This window comes from Protopterus annectens, chromosome 14.part0 (assembly GCF_019279795.1).
Source record: "Protopterus annectens isolate FY-2018-M chromosome 14.part0, PAN1.0, whole genome shotgun sequence".
Lineage (NCBI taxonomy): Eukaryota > Metazoa > Chordata > Ceratodontiformes > Protopteridae > Protopterus > Protopterus annectens.
Window position 1 is genome coordinate 221153616 of NC_056748.1, and position 17721 is coordinate 221171336.

At 41.3% G+C, this 17721-nt stretch overlaps 1 protein-coding gene across 1 annotated transcript in view; it reads right to left on the reverse strand.

Annotated features, from left to right (window-relative positions):
* CFAP58 (cilia and flagella associated protein 58) overlaps nucleotides 1-17721 on the reverse strand; it is a 2107107-nt gene that overhangs the window by 596904 nt on the left and 1492482 nt on the right. Inside the window, exon 15 of the mRNA XM_044055947.1 lies at nucleotides 14477-14581. Within this exon, the coding sequence (XP_043911882.1) occupies nucleotides 14477-14581 (105 nt within the window). The remainder of the gene's footprint in view (nucleotides 1-14476; nucleotides 14582-17721) is intronic.

Below are 17721 nucleotides of genomic sequence, written 5' to 3' on the forward strand. Positions count from 1 at the left end.
AGGAAGATGGTGTAATGACAGAAATAAAAAACATAAAAGGAAAAATAGAACTCAGAAAAAGATTATGAATAATGTAGTACAAATATGTACAATAAATGTTTAAAGAAGAAAAAGAAGGTAATGAAAAAAACATGGAAAGTAAAAAGGTTAACAGCAAAAGAGGATAAGGAGCTAGAAGTTGAGATTTCTTTATATGAGCTAGATAGAGTATTAGGATAAGTAAATATAGATGCGGCTGCAGGACCAGATGGGATAGGGTATAAATGTATAAAAATTTAAGGGACTGGCAAAAAAAAGAAGTTATGTTCTTACCATAACATTCCATCTGTGTTGTTCATCTTCGTTCATTCATTACTGATGGGTATCGGTTCCGTCCCCAGAACCATGTTGGCTGTTATAACAAGCTTGCTTCAGCCAAAAAAACTATCGAGCTAAGTTTATCCATAGTGCCCCTCGCCCTATCACCTCAGATTGAATTTGCCCATAAGAAAGAAAGTGGAGGCTTTATCTGAGCAAGTTCCTTATACGGAGCTTGGACCAAATCTGAACCTTCAGGAGTCTTTCGGAGGGGGTAGGAGGATGGGATGTAATAAATGAATGAAAATGAACAACATAGATGGAACGTTATGGTAAGAACATAACTTCTTTATCTGATGTTGTTAATCTTCATTCATTCATTACTGATGGGACAGAGTTACTAGCTACTTTATATCCTGGGAGGCCCTATGGAAGGACATTCCTGAGCACCATTTAACCAAAGAATGCTCTTCCCCTGGAGACCAAGTCCAATTTGTAATGAGTGATAAAGGTATGAGGAGTAGCCCATGTTGCTGCTACACAAATTTCATCAATGGAAGCTCTTGAATGGAAGGCAACAGATGTCACAACTGATCTGGTTGTATGCGCTTTGATCTTAGTTTGTAGAAGAACCTTGTTTTGTTGGTAGATAAAGGAAATGCAATCTCTCAGCCATTTAGCTAAAGTTACTTTAGAAACAGATTTTCCCAAATTTTGTCCTGAGAAGGATAGGAATAATTGGTCAGATTTCTGTAGTGATTTAGTCCTGTTGAAGTAGAAACATAATTGTCTATGCACATCAAGCAAATGCAGGCAATATTCTCCTTTATTAGAAAAACTGGGAAAGAAGACTGGCAGGTCATTTGTTTGAGTAATAGTCAAATCCGAAATAACTTTGGGTAAGAAGGAGGGATTAGTCTGGAGTGATACTCTGTCTTTATGGAAAACCATGTAAGGCTGTTTTATGCACAAAGCTTGTAGTTCAGATATTTGCCTTACTGAGGTAATAGCTACCAAGAATAGAGTTTTCCAGATAAAAATTTCATATCGCAAGGGGCAGCAGGCTTCAAGGGAGGACAAGTCAAAGATTGTAGAACCAATGTCAAATTCCAAGGTTCGACTGGATCTTTGAAGGGTGGTCTAATGTGTGTGACACCTTTCAAAAATGTTTTACAGCGACCGTGAGATATCAAGGACAAGTCCTGGAAGCCATTGTGGAAGTTTGAGATAGCCACCAGGTGTACTCAAATAGTGGAAGCTGCCACTCCCGAACGGAGGAGGTTTGATAAATAGTCCAGTACAGAACTCACTGGAGTCGAGAAGGGGTCAAGTCTTTTCTCTCAAGACCAAATTATGAATTTTCTGCATTTGCTAAGATAAAGTTTCCTGGTGGATGGTTTGTAGGAAGCCAGAAGAATGTTTCATACAGGGGAGGATAAATTATTCTGCCTGGCAATTACTGGAAGTGGAGGAACCCAGCTGTTAGCTTGAGAATGGATATGTTCGGATGGATCAACCCTTGTGAGTGCGATAGCAATTCCAAAGTTGGATCCAGAATCCACAGTTGGTGGAGCAAGTGAAGCCAAAGGAAGGGAAACCAAACTTGTCAGGGCCAATAGGAAGCAATGAGGATTAATCTGCTTCTCAACAGCTTTCTTTAGGAATTGCAGGATCAGAGGTAGAGGGGGAAAGGCATAAAAAAGTCCAGTGGGCCAATTGTGTATTAGAGCATCCCTTGGGGACTCCCTGAGGGGGGATCAGGGCAAAGTAGCTGCTGTATTTGTGGTTTGCGGGGGATGTGAATAGAATGCAGCAAGGCTTGCCCCAGCGACTGAAGATCTTCATCACTATGACAGGGTTGAGGGACCACTTGTGAGGCAGGAGAATGCATCTGCTCAGCATCTGTGCATTGCTATCAGAAAGCAGTTGGAAGGTATCGCCCATTGCCAAATTCTCATGGCTTCTTGACATAACAGGTAGGATTTGTTTCCCCTTTGTTTGTTGATATACCAGACTGCAGACATGTTGTCCGACTGGATAGCAATTGTCCCTGATGGGAGGACAGATTGGAATGCTTGCAATGCTAGAAGCACTGCCCTCAGTTCTAGAATACTGATATGCAGGTTGGCCTCCATGGGGGACCAAGTGCCTTGGACTGTCTTTCCCTGGAAATGCCCCCCCCCCCCCATCAGGGAAGCGTCCATGGTCACTATGGCCTTGGACTGAAAGGGAGAGAAGGGACGACTCCAGAGGTCTTTTTCTGGCTTCATCCACCAAATTAAGTCTTGTTTGCATCGATTTGTTATGCGGATCTGAAAGGCCATAGGATAAGTTAGAGGGAACCACTGTGCTGCTAAGAGCCACTGTATTAGTCTCATGTGTAGTCTTACTAGGGAAACTATTGTAATTGATGCTGTCATTGATCCTGGTAGCTGAAGGACTGCACAAGCTGAAACCTTGTCCTGAGAGAGTATCACTCAGAGATAAGACCTTAGTCTTTGTAACCTGTGAAGTAGAAGGGTGACTAGACAAGACTGAGTGTTGAAAGTTGCTCCTATGAATTTCAGGTTTTGAGTAAGAGTCAGTTTGGGCTTTCCTTCATTTAGTGAGATCCCTAAGGATCTTGCTAGCTTTAGGGTATAATGTAAGGCTGTAATCAGCAGATACTTGGTAGGGGCATTAAGGGGCCAGTCATCTAAATACAGAAACACCAGGAATCCTTGCAGTCTCAAGTGAGCTGTTACCACTGCAATGCATTTAGTGAACACTTTGGGGGCCACAGAGAGACCAAAAGGCAGCGCTCGGAATTGGTAGTGATTGGCTCCTAGCTGGAAGTGGAGGAATCTCCTGTTTCTCCATTTTTATGTGGTAATATACATCCTGGAGATCTATCGAGCACATCCATACAGAGGTCCAAAATTGGCCTCCAGTCCTGTCTTTTTTGATACTGAAAAGAACCTTGAGTAAAATCCAGATTCTATCTGGTCTGGTGGGACTGTTTGGATGACTTTTTTTAGAAGCAGCCTTTGTATTTCCAAGAGAAGGATCGTTGGCAGATGGAAAAATGCATGACCATGGCAGACAGGGTTTTGCCATCTTTTTCACACCTGACTAATGTATCTTCTACCTTTGGGCTAAAAAGAGAGGAAGCTTCCATGGCAGCATTGAGAAAGGAAGACTTAAAAGGGTCTGCAAAATCACATAGGTGCATCCAGGCACGACATTGCATGACAAAGCCTGCACCCGCTGCTCTAGCTGCCCCTTCGGTAGTATAAGAAATCAACTGCATGGACAAGTTCAATATAGACTCCAGGGTGGCAAGCTGTAAGCCAACTTTGTCACATACCTCATCAGATACTGCTCCTCCTAGGGTTCCCAAGAGTTCCGTGATCAGGTCTCTCTGGAGATGAGTAAAATGTGTCAAGTAATCCAAGGACTGAATGGCAGGTCAATGAAGCATATACCCGCTTTCCTAACCTGTCCATTGCCCGAGACTCCCTGTTTGGGGGATGGACAGTAGGACTCTCCTCGGCGAGTTCTTTTCTAGTGGCTGCCGCCATCCCCATATCATCCACTGGTAAGCTTTAGGACCAATGGGGGTGATCCTCTGGAGGGGAGAGAATTTTGTCTGGTCTCCGGGGGATAGATTCAACGGTGGAAGGACTCCTCCAACTAGATCATCTGCAGGCAGGGTCACCCAAAAAGTAGAGAGTCAAGCATGGAAAGCCTGCAAAAATCCATACTCCTCAGATGAAGGGTTGGTGGGCTTCCAGTACCTCTGCTGCTTTAAAATTTCTAGTATATCTCCAAAAGAGACATACTCAGTGGGCGACGGTCGGGACCCTTCCCCTTCATCATAAAAGGGATTCTTCAGGGGAATCCACGTGCTTCCTCTTGCACAATCTCTTGTGGGGTACCCCCTCAGCAGGGGTATCTAAAGAGGACTCTGAAGAGTGGGTTCGCTGTGGAAGGATATCTTGAGGTTCCTGTGCTCGATGTCCCAGAGCAGTGGACTGTGTCAGCTGTGGTTCAGCGGACATGTATATGTGGCATTCCGGTGCCAAACTAACCAGCTGCTTGCCTGCTAAGGAAAGTGCTCTCTCCATCACCTGGAAAGCAGCCTCACCCAAAGAGGGATGAGAGCCCAGATCTGAGAAGGACAACCTCGAAACTGAGGTCACAACCCGCTCCGACAAGCCCACCCCCAGGGAAGGAGCCACAAGAGGACTCTGTGCCACCAAGACAACCAGAACCATAGTAGACAGTGCCATAAAAAAAATAGGTGTCGTACTATGGGTCACAGTGCTGAAAGATCAGATCGCGAAGATGGGTTGGCTCCAATTGAGTCGAGGACCATAGGGTACATTCCGGAACCATGGTAACATCTACCAATGGAACTGAAGAAGCTAGAACCAGGATAGGTGTCAGCATCAAGGACTCCGATACCTCCAAAGAACTCGAAGGAGGAATATATATTGGAGTCTGTGGAGAAAATTTCTCGGTTCTGGGTGGAAGGGAGGATTTAGAGGGAGTTGGAATTCCTCTGGCTGCCAGGTGATGATCCACGAGTCTCACTACATCGAGTTCAGAAAGGCTCCTGGAGAAGCGCATTGACATCCCAGATGGAGAATCAGGGCATTCTAGAAAGGGACTCGATTGTCCGAAAAAGGGATCTACCATCAGGGAGTATCAGGTCCGAGGTTAGATTTCGCCTTTCAGCACTGTGGTCAAAGGACCAGTAAGTTATGTGTCTGTGTGTGTGTGTGTGGGGGGTGTAGTGACCTGAATTGGAGAGACTATTTTTGGTGCTGAGAGGGGCATCAGTACCATAGTAGAGCTTGGTACCATAAGAGATGAAGTCTTGGACGGTTCCATAATCGAGGACAGCACCATAGAAGGGGTTTGAGGCCCTGTTGCCAAGATTGCAGAATTCAATTTAGGGTGTTATGCCTTTGGTTCCATGGGGGACTTGACAGATTTAGTCTCACTGATATGTGGAGAGGAAGGTACAGATTGACTCCTCTTTTTATGTTCCTTTTTAGGTGTGGTTAAGCCCCCTGCCTCAGATAGAGCCTCTGACACAGGAGTTTTTAGTAGAGCTTTCAGTATTTATTCTTCCTCTTAGTCAAAGTGTGGGTGCTAAAACCCTTACATAAGTCACATGGGGGTTGAACTTTCAAGTGCAGAACCCAAAGATGCTAAACTCAGGACAAATGTCCATCAGAATCCATCATTTTCCTGCCACACTGATCACATTGCTTAAAGCCTGTTGTCCCCTTCTTATCAACAATTACCAACAATTCAAGTAACAAGTCAGCAATGAAGGCCCTTCAGAATAACAGTATACGAAGCAGGCACATCCACACACATGCACAGTCAAGAACAGGGAAGAAGAGATTTTTAAAATTTTTTATTTAATTAACAATGGCAATGAAAAAAATACCCAATGGGTAAAGAGAAGGAAAGGGGGGGGGATACCAGCAATGGTATTAGAGATTACCACAGAGGTAAGGGAGGCCTGTACCAGCAATGGTACAATGAAATACCAAAATTTGGCAAGGAAACAGAAAAGAGGCACTCAACAGGTAGCAAGGGTTAGCAAACTATATACGACTATTATTAAAGTAGAAAAATCTCAAAAGTAAAGAAAAATTATCTAAGTTGAAATATAAATCTAAACCACTTAGATTCAGAGCTGGCCTGACGTGTCTTGATAGTCTATGTGGCAAACAAGATCTGAGGAGATAGGGAGAGGGGTTCTAAGGGTAAGCTTAGCACAAGAGCTTTTTTGGCTGGCGTGAGCTTGTTATAACTGCCAACTCGGTTCCAAGGATGGAACCGATACCCATCAGTAATGACTGAATGAAGATTAGCAACATCAGATTAATTTTTTTTTTTTAGATTTTGAATGAGTGGTTTATATACAGAACTATGTAGTGAAATACTTAAATTCATATAGAAAAAGGAAGAGAAAAGACAATTAAAAAATGAAGACTGATAGTATTGAATAATAATAATTAATAAATTACAAAATGAAGGAGGTGGTGTATGTAACACTAAAAGGGTTAAGAATTCCAGTCTTAACATACATAGATGGTATTTTAATAATTGTAAAAAAAAAAAAAAAAATTTGGATAAAAGAAGTAATAATTTGCAAAATGAATGTCTAGATGTGACAGGGATGGCTTTAAATAAAGAGAAAAGTAAAGGTTTAGGTGATGCAGTAAAGACAGGAGGTATATATTTTATAATGAATGCAATTTCTGTGTTAGATATCAAATTTGGCAATAAACATATAAGTCGAATTCAATGGGAAAAAAACAACAGAAGAAATAAAACAAACCTGTCTTTTCTGGAGAAGGAGGTTTGGAGTTAATTGATCCAGAGGTACATTCTTCCTCACTAAGTTTGTACAAAGTGTTAAAGTGGATAAATGAAAAAAATAAGAGATTAGTAGGAAAATTGTTTAAATATAAGTTTGACAAATTTGGGAGTATGGTAAAAAATTGTAAAAGAGGAACAGGTCTATAAATTAAGAAAGAAAATGTTACCAAGAAAAAAAAAAATTATGGAAAATAAAAAAATGATGATATAGAAAAAGAAAGAAAAGTATGATATAAGAATGTAATGATAAAACATTACTATGCAAAACTATAGGAAATCTAACAGATGAAAAAAATAAAGCTATAAAATAAGAAGCAAATGGTATAATAAGAAAGAATGTCAAGACTTTTTTGGGGAGATTAGTAACAGATAACTTACTAGTAAAAGGAAATGTCATATAAAAAGAAAAGAAAAGTGAAAGAATATGTTACATTATCAAGAAGAAGAAGAAACTACTGAACATGTGTTTTTATATGTAAAAAAGTGAAAAGGTTAAAGGTAAAACTCTGTAAAGAAGATTTTTTGATGCTATAAAAGAAGTGGATAAAATAAATATGGATATGATTAAATATGGATATTATAAGAATAGGAGTAAAGAACATATTAAATGAATAGATAAAGTTATTTTATGTCGTATGGGTTATATGGAATGAAAGAATAAATTAAATTATTTTTAATGTTAAATGGATTTCAGTAACAATATTAAATAAAATCAGATGCTGGTTATGGAAAAAGGAGAGGGGTTTAACAGGGATGAAAATTTAATATGAGTAAAAGGAAAATTATGAATATATATATAAATATATGTGTGTATGTTTATACTTGTACATTTGTAAATATGTAAACATGTTGTAAATAAGAGTTTCTTTTTTGCATATAAATAAAGGACCCCTACTTTTTGATAGGTGTCATGGGGTATTTTACTCCCACCTGAGTTGCCAGCTACTCAAATAGATAGGGTCTCATTTTAACATCCCATCTAAAGGAAAACACATTTAGGAGTGCAGTACCCCTCTTATGATACACTGACATGTCAGTAATCAACTTACCTGATATGGGACTAGAATCCACAGACTTCTACACCAAAGGCAAGTGCACTACCCATTGCATTACTGACACTGCCATTATTATAGGTTCATAGGTGTGTACTAGGCTAATGGCCCTGGATCCTTTACAAGCCTAGCCCATAGGATTACCCTGGCATCATGCCACCCGACCTTAGTTCCCAGTGCCTCTGTCGAATACAGCCACTGGAGTGATTCCTGGGGTGAATTTTCTATTTCCCATCCACTCATCAAGATTTCTCATGAAGAGGGCCAGTGAGGTGTTCTGTTTGACATGTATGGGAAGTCTGTTCCATGGCATAGGCAGTCTCTGGGTTATGAACCTGTCCCTCCAGCTTGTTCTGTTGATTGTGGTAATAAGGTTGAGGTCTCTGGAACATGTGGTGCGGAGGAAGTGGGATTTCTTTAGATGTAGCATTTCTAACAGAGCTGGGTCAGACAGTGCTTTGTAAGTCAAGCAGAAATCGCCTCTAAGTAGGAGATATGAAACAGAGAATAGTTGGAGTTTTTTGAGTCTGTCCATATAGGACAACTTGTTAAGGCCTAGGATCATCTTTGTGAGGTACTTTTGCAGCCTCTCCAGTTGTTGCAGGTGTCTAGTGAGGTACATGCCAAATGGGGCATTGTACTCGATGACTGGCCTAATGAGGGAAGAGTAGAGGGAGACAATGACCTCTTTCTTCCTGGATGCAAAACCCTTAGTAATGAGATGTGCCACATAGAAGGACTTTCTGACCACAGTGGCAATGTGGTGTTCAAAACAGAGGTTGCTGTCAACCTTTGTTTCCAGATCTCTTATAACGCCTTCTGTGTTCAGTGGACTATCATTGATGTGGTAATAAATGGGAACGGGTTGTTTCCAAAGGGGATGACGGCACATTTTGTGGCATTGAGCTTAAGGCTATGGTTCTGACACCATTTGGTGGTCTCAGTGAGGCCTTTTTGTAAGATGTCAACATCACTTGGGGAGTTAATAATGGCTCCCAACTTGCAATCGTCTCCAAACTTTGTCAGCCAGAGTTCCTACGTGTTGGCCTGGACTTCAGAGAAGTAGATACCAAACAGGAGATGACCCATGACCGAACCCTGTGGAACTCCACTCGTGAGTGGTCAGCAGTCTGACTTGGAGTCAGCTACTTTCACACCGTGGGTTCTATCTGTGAGCCAGTTTGCAACCCACCTAGTGATATAGGGGTTGATGCCTAGCTTAGTGAGTTTTACTATTATTCCTGAGTGGGGAATGTTATCAAAGGCTTTGGCCAGATCAAGGTAGGTTGTATGAACCACCTTGCCATTATCCACAGCTCTAGTGACTGACTCAAAGAAGTCGACCATGTTGAGCAGGCATGGTAGACCCTTCACAAAACCAAACTGTGTGGGATCCAGAGTTTGAAGATTACCTATATCCTTGTTTATTAGGTCCATGATGATGCATTCCATAGCTTTGCATATCAGACTCGTCAGGCTAATGGGGCAATAGTTCCCAGGGTCTGTAGTCGCTCGTCCTTTGTGGAGAGGGATGACTGTAGCAGTGTGCCATTTGGTAGGGACAAAGCCCGAAGTGAGGCTGTGATTGAACAGGGCACACAGGTGAGGTGCCAGTTCACTCTGTAGCTCATGTAGAACACAGCCAGGGATATTGTCATGTCCCATAGAAGCTGCATTCTTGGCCTTGGACAGTGCTGTTTTAACCTGTGCAGCAGTAATACTGGGTGCCTGGCAATCTACTGGTATTGTGATTGGTCCTTTGGTGGGGGGGGGGGTAAAGCACTGAATCTATCGGCCAGTATATTGGCAATATCTGTTGGCTCAGTATAGGAGGTACCATTGTGCAGCAGCTCAGAGCAAATCTTGGTATTGCCGTGGAGATTCTTTACATAACTATAGAAGGCCTTGTGGTTGTCTTTACTATCTACTGCAATTCTGTTTTCATAGCTAGCTTTAGAGGATTTGATGAGGGATTTCAATCTTTTGTTGAGGCTGATAAGGGAGTTTTTCCAGCCTTGGGACTTTACCTTATTCTGCATCAGTTTCCTCCTTCTGTTGTAGAATTTGTTTATGGCAGGGGACCACCAGATTTGCTTCCCTTTTTGGAGGAGTGAGTCTTGGTTCTGTTGGGTATGGCGAGATCCATGCATTTGTGTACGTGTTCGTACAGTGCATTGGTGTATGATTTGGCAGTCATGCAACTATTCTCCATTTGCATGATTGCCGTGAAGTTAGTCACCTCTGTTTTTAGGAGCCCAAAGTTAGCTTTGGAGAAGTTTTTCATGGTGGTTACCTTTGTGGGGCGGGTGGGAGGGATGTGGATTTCCAAGGTGATTAGTTTTGGTCGGATCTAACCAGGGAGGAGTTGACTAATGGTGTAGAGCAACGGTCGCCCATGTTAGTAATGACCAGGTCAAGGATGTTGCTACCTCTAGTAGGGGTAAGAACGAGCTGGTCCAGGGCATTGGGATTAATGAATTCCAGGAAACGTTGGGTAAGTGTATTGGTACATGAGTAGTTTTCCCAATTAATGGAGGGGTAGTTGAAGTCGCCCAGTATGAGAGTGTTAGGTTGGACCCTAATATTCTCCAGGGTGCTTAGGAACATGGAGTGTGAGTCTTGGGACATGGCTGGGGACCTATAGCAGGCTATGACCTGAATCGCTGTCGTACCCAATGTTAGCTGTGCCTGAAGTATCTCTAATGCGCTATGTTGGGCTACCAGTCTGGAGGTGTGCGCATCCTTTATGAATATGGAAACACCATCACCTTTGGAGCTTCGGTCCAAGTTCTTGGGCCGAAAGGTGTGGAATGAGTTATAGCCTGGTAGTGCAGGGGTGCTTTCTGCTGCCTTGAACCAGGTCTCTGTTACAGCACAAATGTCGATGTGAACCAGGTCTCTGTTACAGCACAAATGTCGATGTTCTCCATTTTAAGGAATGTTTTGAGTGAGTGCATTTTGTGATTTAGACTTCTAACACTGAGCAGCATGACCCTCAGATTGCATTTGTTTATAGCTGTTACGGTGGTAATTTGGTCTTTGGAACACTGCCTAAAAAAGGCACTATAAGGGTGGCAAAAGCCTTGGCCAGTATTCAGAAGCCCAGGGGTGACTGATGCAGGCCACCTTTGGCAAAGCATCGAGGTCTGTCAATTATGTCATCCCAGGTAGACAGATACTGGATCCCCTTAGAACGACACCAGAAACTTAGCCAACTGTTGAAATCAATCACTTTCTGCTTGGACTGTGGTATCATTCTGGGTGATGGTAGGAGGCTGCTCAGGGCTAGGGTCATACCCACCTGTGATACATAATCTGAGAGCTCCTCCATGTCTCTTTTCATGTAGTCCAGAGAGGTACATCTCAGGTCATTCACACCCACATGTACAATGATAGAGTCATATTTGTACCAGTTGTTGAGGGACCTGAGTGCGTGCGTTATATGGCGGATCCTGGCACCTAACAGGCAGCTGACTGTTACTTTCTCCTTATTCAACCTAGTGAGTGGGACATCAGTGTGCCTCACTATCAAGTCACCTATGACTAGTGTGTTGGGCATGCTGTTTTGCCTTAGGGGTTTGGATGAGTGGCACACTGTTTAGAAGAATTATGTGTCTCGTGATTAGTGTTGTGTTGTGGTGGTCGAGTGCATTTCTGTCTTGGATGTCTCTGCTGTTTGGGTAGATTTTTATTGAGAGCTTCCGCAAAGGTGGGTATGTGGTTTGTGTTTTTATGTGAAGGCAGTGCTGATGTGTGTTCTGGAGGGCTATGTGTTCCATGTGGTGTGGTGCAAGTGTTTACCTTCTCCTCTTGACCAGCTATCCTGGTCTTGGCTGGCAAGTGCATGGCTTCCAATTTGGATATATAAGTGCATCTCTCGCAAGTCTGAGTGTTGGGAGGTAAGACGAGTGGGCTGTCAATGTACATGAGGCAGTTGCTACATTGCCTCAGGATGCCCAAGTTCACCAGGTTAATAGGAGAAAGCACAGGGAACTGACCTTTACAAATTCCTGGAGGGGTGGGCATTAATAATAAGTACTGGAACAGTTTCCTTGTAGAACATTTAGTGCTGGTAGCACTTTTGTGTGCCACAATAATTGCTACAAGAAGTCTGGTAAAGTGCTAGACTAATAAGCTAGTAAAAGTGCAGGAGAGGAAAGAACTAGCAGATCTATGGGAAAAATTGAAGAGCAGACTTTTTGGCACTGCTCAGAAGCTTACAAACAGTCCTGGATACAGAAAATCTGTATCTGGACTAGACTAGTTTCAGTAAAGGTGGGAAACCAGCACAAATGCGGGCTTTATTAATATGTAATAACCACTTGGTAGTACTTATAAAAGTCACATTCTGTGCTGCTGTGAGATAAAAAAGGAGCTGCACACAGTAATACGAAAGAACATTTCATTTGCAGATGACTGTTTAACAAAAATATATATATATATCTACATTATGTCATGGGAGCTGAATAAGATATTTTGTGCAGTTCTCTAGCTATAAAATGATGTACTACCCTACCTTTAAATAAAAAAGAAAAGAAAACTATATAGCCATACATGTGTGAATGACTCAGACTGACAGAGTTAGCCAAATCAGAGAGAATATTTTCCAATAATTACTTGTTTCCTATACTGTTAATATCTATTTACTTTTATTTATCTATTTGGTTTCAGAGAAGGGTAGCTTTTTAAGTGGAATATGATAGTGTGCTTTATTATCTGAGAAAAGCACCCCATATAGTACTAAAGACAACACGTTTACCTTATTATATGAGCAGACGATTGCTCTTATCAGGCAATAAAGCACACTTTGTCATGTCTCACACCTTATGTAATGCAAATCTAATTCTGGTGGCTTTGATATATTTATGAACATTCTGAAAATTTTCTTAGTGAACTGGCAACTGTTGACGTTTATAAGTTTGCTAGACCTCAACCCCCCCCCCAACACCAAGATGCATGCAACTCACCGTCTGTCTCACTCCCCACCCCAACAGTGCTTGTACTTAGTCATCTGCTGGCAGAGAAAGTACAAATCAGGACTGAGCCATCAGAATGTTAGATAATACAAGCTCCTTCAAAAAACTGCAAAGAAAGTAGATAAAATAATATTTAAATTATTGGAATTCAATGTGTTTCAATGCATTTTTGCTGGAGTTTAATTCTCTGGCTTGATAGCAAGAGTTAAAACTAGTCATAACATATATTCTTGCTTTCAGCTTGAGTTCAAGACATAGATGCCTGTCTTATACCATATATGTCCATTAACTACTGCTCATAACTATTTACCACAATGAAGACTTAAAAAGCCATACAATTCACCGTACAGATCATAGCATATATTTTTATGTAGAAATTAATCTTCTTATCCAATAAATAATAATAAGAATGATCTAGGGATGATAACACTTAAAACCATCTTGTGCTAATTAGATTTGGAGGAGGAGTTACAGTATTAGAGCTAAGAACCATAAAGTCTTAATTCACAAACAACCTGTGTAACACAGCATTCAAATTAATACTCATGACGTACTCTTCTGTTAAACCCCTACCAGTTGTTCACGCTGCAGACACTTGAATTGGCTACGTTATTTCCTTACTACCAAACAGACCTTGATGTTTACCCTCATCTCGGCAGGAAAAGTACAATGAAATAAAGAAACACAAGTGATTTTGTAATCTGGTGTAAAGAGTCTAAACTGCCTATGGTAGTCTAAAATAGTATGCATGACTCATAAATGTAAGTGATTTAAAAATTCGTGGCTCAGTACAATAAATCCAGCATACTCTCAGATTTGTTTCAGACTACATGTTTTTTATTTTTATCAGAATAAAATATGTACACCTCGTATATGTTAAACACAAAAGGATAAATGGAAGGCAACTGTCTTCACAACAACGTAAACAGACAATGGGCAGGCAAAGAGACGGCCTCAGACGCATGTTACATAAAGAACAGACAGTGGACTACGAAATAGGCAGACCTCATTCACATTAAAAAAACCTTCTTTACCTATTATCTGTGAAATATTCAAGGGTCTAAAGAAAATGTTTGTGGGGAAATGAACTGCAAAGTAGAACTACACACGCACACGCACACACACACACACACACACACACACACACACACACACACACACACACACACACACACACACAAGCACACATATATATGCGTGTGTGTATTTTTGATAAAATAAACCATCCAAAGCAGCAATTCAAAATTGTTCTACTGTTTTGAAAATGTATTTAATCATAACATTCAAACATCCGAGGTCATGGATTCCTTGCATTAAACATTAACTGCAGCACATCGCAAAGTGGTAGGGGTTTAACGGAAAAGTACCCTCATGACCATTGCACATTTTAATTTAAAGGAGCAAGTCTACAAGAAGACTACAGCCCTAAAGCACATACATATTCAGCCAAAGATACTGGGCTGTAGACTGTCTAGCATGAATGGTCTCCTGCTGAAGATGATACTGTTACTATTCTTCATTCATGACCTGTAACTGTGTGATGGCAGGAAGATACGTTTTTTTTTTTTTTTTTAGTTTAGGAAATGTCTAAAAGAGTACTAGGCTAGCATATACATCTGGAGTTGTGGCATACCTCCCTTACCTAAGGAATAAAGCACAACCTCCTCTTCAATCAGGAAAGAACAATCCACATCTCCAAAGATTAGCTTTTTTTTTGATTACTGTATTTATTCCTTGATCAGTTACATAGAAAGGTTATAATGTTACCTGTAACAACAACTCTTTTTCGACCACTTCCTCTGTTTTGCTAATGAGTCGTTTTTGCAGTGTATGGATTTTCTGGATGAGTTCATATGTACTTGGATCACTGGCCTGCATAAAAATCACAAACATGAGTTTAATTATACTAGTCATCTTTAAAAAAACTTAGTAATGAGCTTGGTATGATGACAATGTTTTGATGGATATTCAGAATTTTGAATGAAGTTTTGGTTACTGATGATTAAGCTCTATATCACAGTTATTTACTAGGTTGTAAGCTACTTTCTTCATAGACTAGACTGAAAAGAAAGTACAATTGTGCAAATAAACTTACCATAACAGCAGATGTTCAAATGATCACTACTGCAGTAGCCTTAGCAATATGGGTTATATCCTGCACAAGATATAACAGCCAGCCACCTTTCAAAGCTTCAGGGTATCTTCCATGTGCATGACAACTGAGAAAGGAGGGATGAGCCTTGAGAGGATATGACCGGTAGTTTATATATATATATATATATATATATATATATATATATATATATATATATATGCATAGACACACACACCGACTAAAAAAGGGGGGGTTGGAGGGAGGGAGCAGCTACTGCAGCAGTGATCATTCAAACATCTATTGTTATGTTAAGTTACTTGCATAACTGTACCATGTTCACCATATTGAACAATGCTGCAGTAGCCTTAGCTATATGGTAAGATTACCCTAGCTTAATACAGTTGGGAGGTGGAAGGGGAAAGATCCAGGAGGTCTTGGTGAATGGTCCTAGGAAAGCCTGATCTAGATCTAGAGAAGGAATCAAGCTTGTAGTGCTTTGAAAAATTATATACAGAGGACCAAGCTGCTGTTTCTGGAATACTTCTACAATACAATCATTTCCAAAAAGCCATAGATGAAGCCAAAGCCATGGTAGATTGAGCCTCGACCCTGCCTGGAATTGTTCTGTTGTGGTGTGAATGACAAACGATTATAACCCGAGACAACCATTTGGAAATAATCTGTTTTAACACAGGTTGTCCTTTCTTTTTACCTTCACAAGTAATGAACATCTGATCCATATATCTGAAAGATTTTATTCTGTCAAGATAGTACCTGAGTTGTCTGTGAACATCTAAGGTATGGAGTATTCTTTCTCTCTCATTTTAGGTTCAGGAAAGAAAACTGGCAGACAGATAGTTTGGCTTAAAGTTGACTCCAATACCACCTTAGGCATAAAAGGATTAGTTCTCAAGGAACCCCTGTCCCTGTGGAAAATGAAATAGGGATGACTCACCATAAGAGCTTCCAACTCTGATACTCTCAGCTAGGCAAATCTTTTCAAAACAGTGCCAGTAGCCAAAGCCCTGGAAGAAGTATCAACAGAGTCATTTACACACTCTAAATAATGAGTAGACACCTATAAAATGGAAGAAACTGACCTGCTCAAGGTGTCTTCCTAAGTGTTCTGAGCTGAGGGAATGTAGACCGTCTGCAATGTGACTACATGTAGGGCCACCAATTCCCAGGCCTGGAGTGCAAATCTGCATAGCAAGTAAGATTTTGTTCCCCCCTGTTTGTTCACATATCAGAGAACTGTAGTGTTGTCTGTGAACAACTTCAGGGGAACTTGCTTCAGAACGTGTTGGAAAAGATGATGGCCCTCATCTGTCTGATGTTGATGTCCATATGCTTTGCACCTTCAAGCTGCCCACAGCGGCTCCCCAACCTAGGTCTGAGGCATCTGTGTACATCTCCTGGACTGGGGTGAGGGGTTGTAAGGGAAATCCTGGGTTGAGAGAGACAATCTATCCACCAAAGGATCAGCTTGGGTCCATGTGGACCTCAGGTATCACTGAAGTTTCCTCATGTGGAGACTTTCCAGTGGCAAAAGGGGAAATAGTAGAAGCCATATGTCCTAGGAGTCTGAGATATTCTTATGCTGTCATTGCAGTGGCATTGAGGACAGACAGCAGGTATTCCTTCAGGCTTTCCACTTTTGGGGTAGAAGGAGTGCTGTCATAACATCTGTCCTGATTCTGTATCCCAGGAAGACTTGGTTCTGGGAGGGGTTTAGTTTGGACTTGGGGAAATTGATGTTGAAACCCAGAGACTGCAGAACAGAAATGACTTTTTGGAGATGGATGTATAGGGAACTGGATCAATCTGCCTGGATCAGGAGTTCACCTAGCTATGGAAAAATCTTACTCCCTTGGACCCTGCATTAGGCTATCACTGGAGCCAGACACTTGGTGAATACTCTTGGAGCAACAGATAGTCCAAAAGGTAAAGCAGATAATTAAAAATGCGAGGAACCCAGACAGAAGCGTAAATACTTCCTGTAATTGGGCCTTATGGAGATACAGGATTTTTAGAGGCTGCGAAGAGTCTTAGGAATGAAGGCCTGACAAATCGAGCAGGGTTTTATGATCATAGCTGGGCCCTAGCCAAAAAAGGCAGAGATCGTGGGTGTCCTTATGGAGGATCTGACATCCGCACCTACACTTTTCTTTCCTGGATGACATGAACCTGAGAAGGCATGCAGTGATGAAAAGAAGAAGAAAAAAGGCCCCAACAGGGTACTTATCTTAAACACAAAGGATCCAACGGCAGAGATGGCAGGATAAGCTGATGTTCAACTGGAGGCAGAGAAGTTCTGGGGAAGGTATGTGCAGACATCACTTTTATGGCCCACATACTCACGGCCAGTGTCAGATATCCCACGTAGCTCGCAGTAACTAAAGCTTTTGTATACTGGCCAGATGTTCGGGTAGAAGAGCGGAGGACAACCCAAAGGTTATGAATACTACAACATGTGAACAGAAGGACATCGACATACAAAACATTCTTCATACTTTCACAGCTAGTCAGAATAAACTTTAACATATGAGCTTGACAATTCAGGATTCTGAAAATCAAAATTGCAGAAGCATACACTTTTTCCCCATAATTGTCAATTTTTTTCCCATCCTTGTCAGAAAGCGTAGGATTGGAATTAACTAAATGTTTAGTAGTAATAGGATTAACTAAAGCTATACCTGCTGGATCAGGTTTTGGATTAGTGTATAAAGACTTTAAACAGCGAAGAACTTTATATGATCTATCTGCCTTTTTAGAAGCAGCAGGTGTCAGCAAAATTGCAGGCAGTGACACACACATCCTCCAGAGCTGACAGCCCTGGAGGAATGGGTGAAGGTTCTGTAAATTCCATCTGTAACAGCTCATAGCATTTTCTTTTTTTTTTTCAAAACAGGTTTAT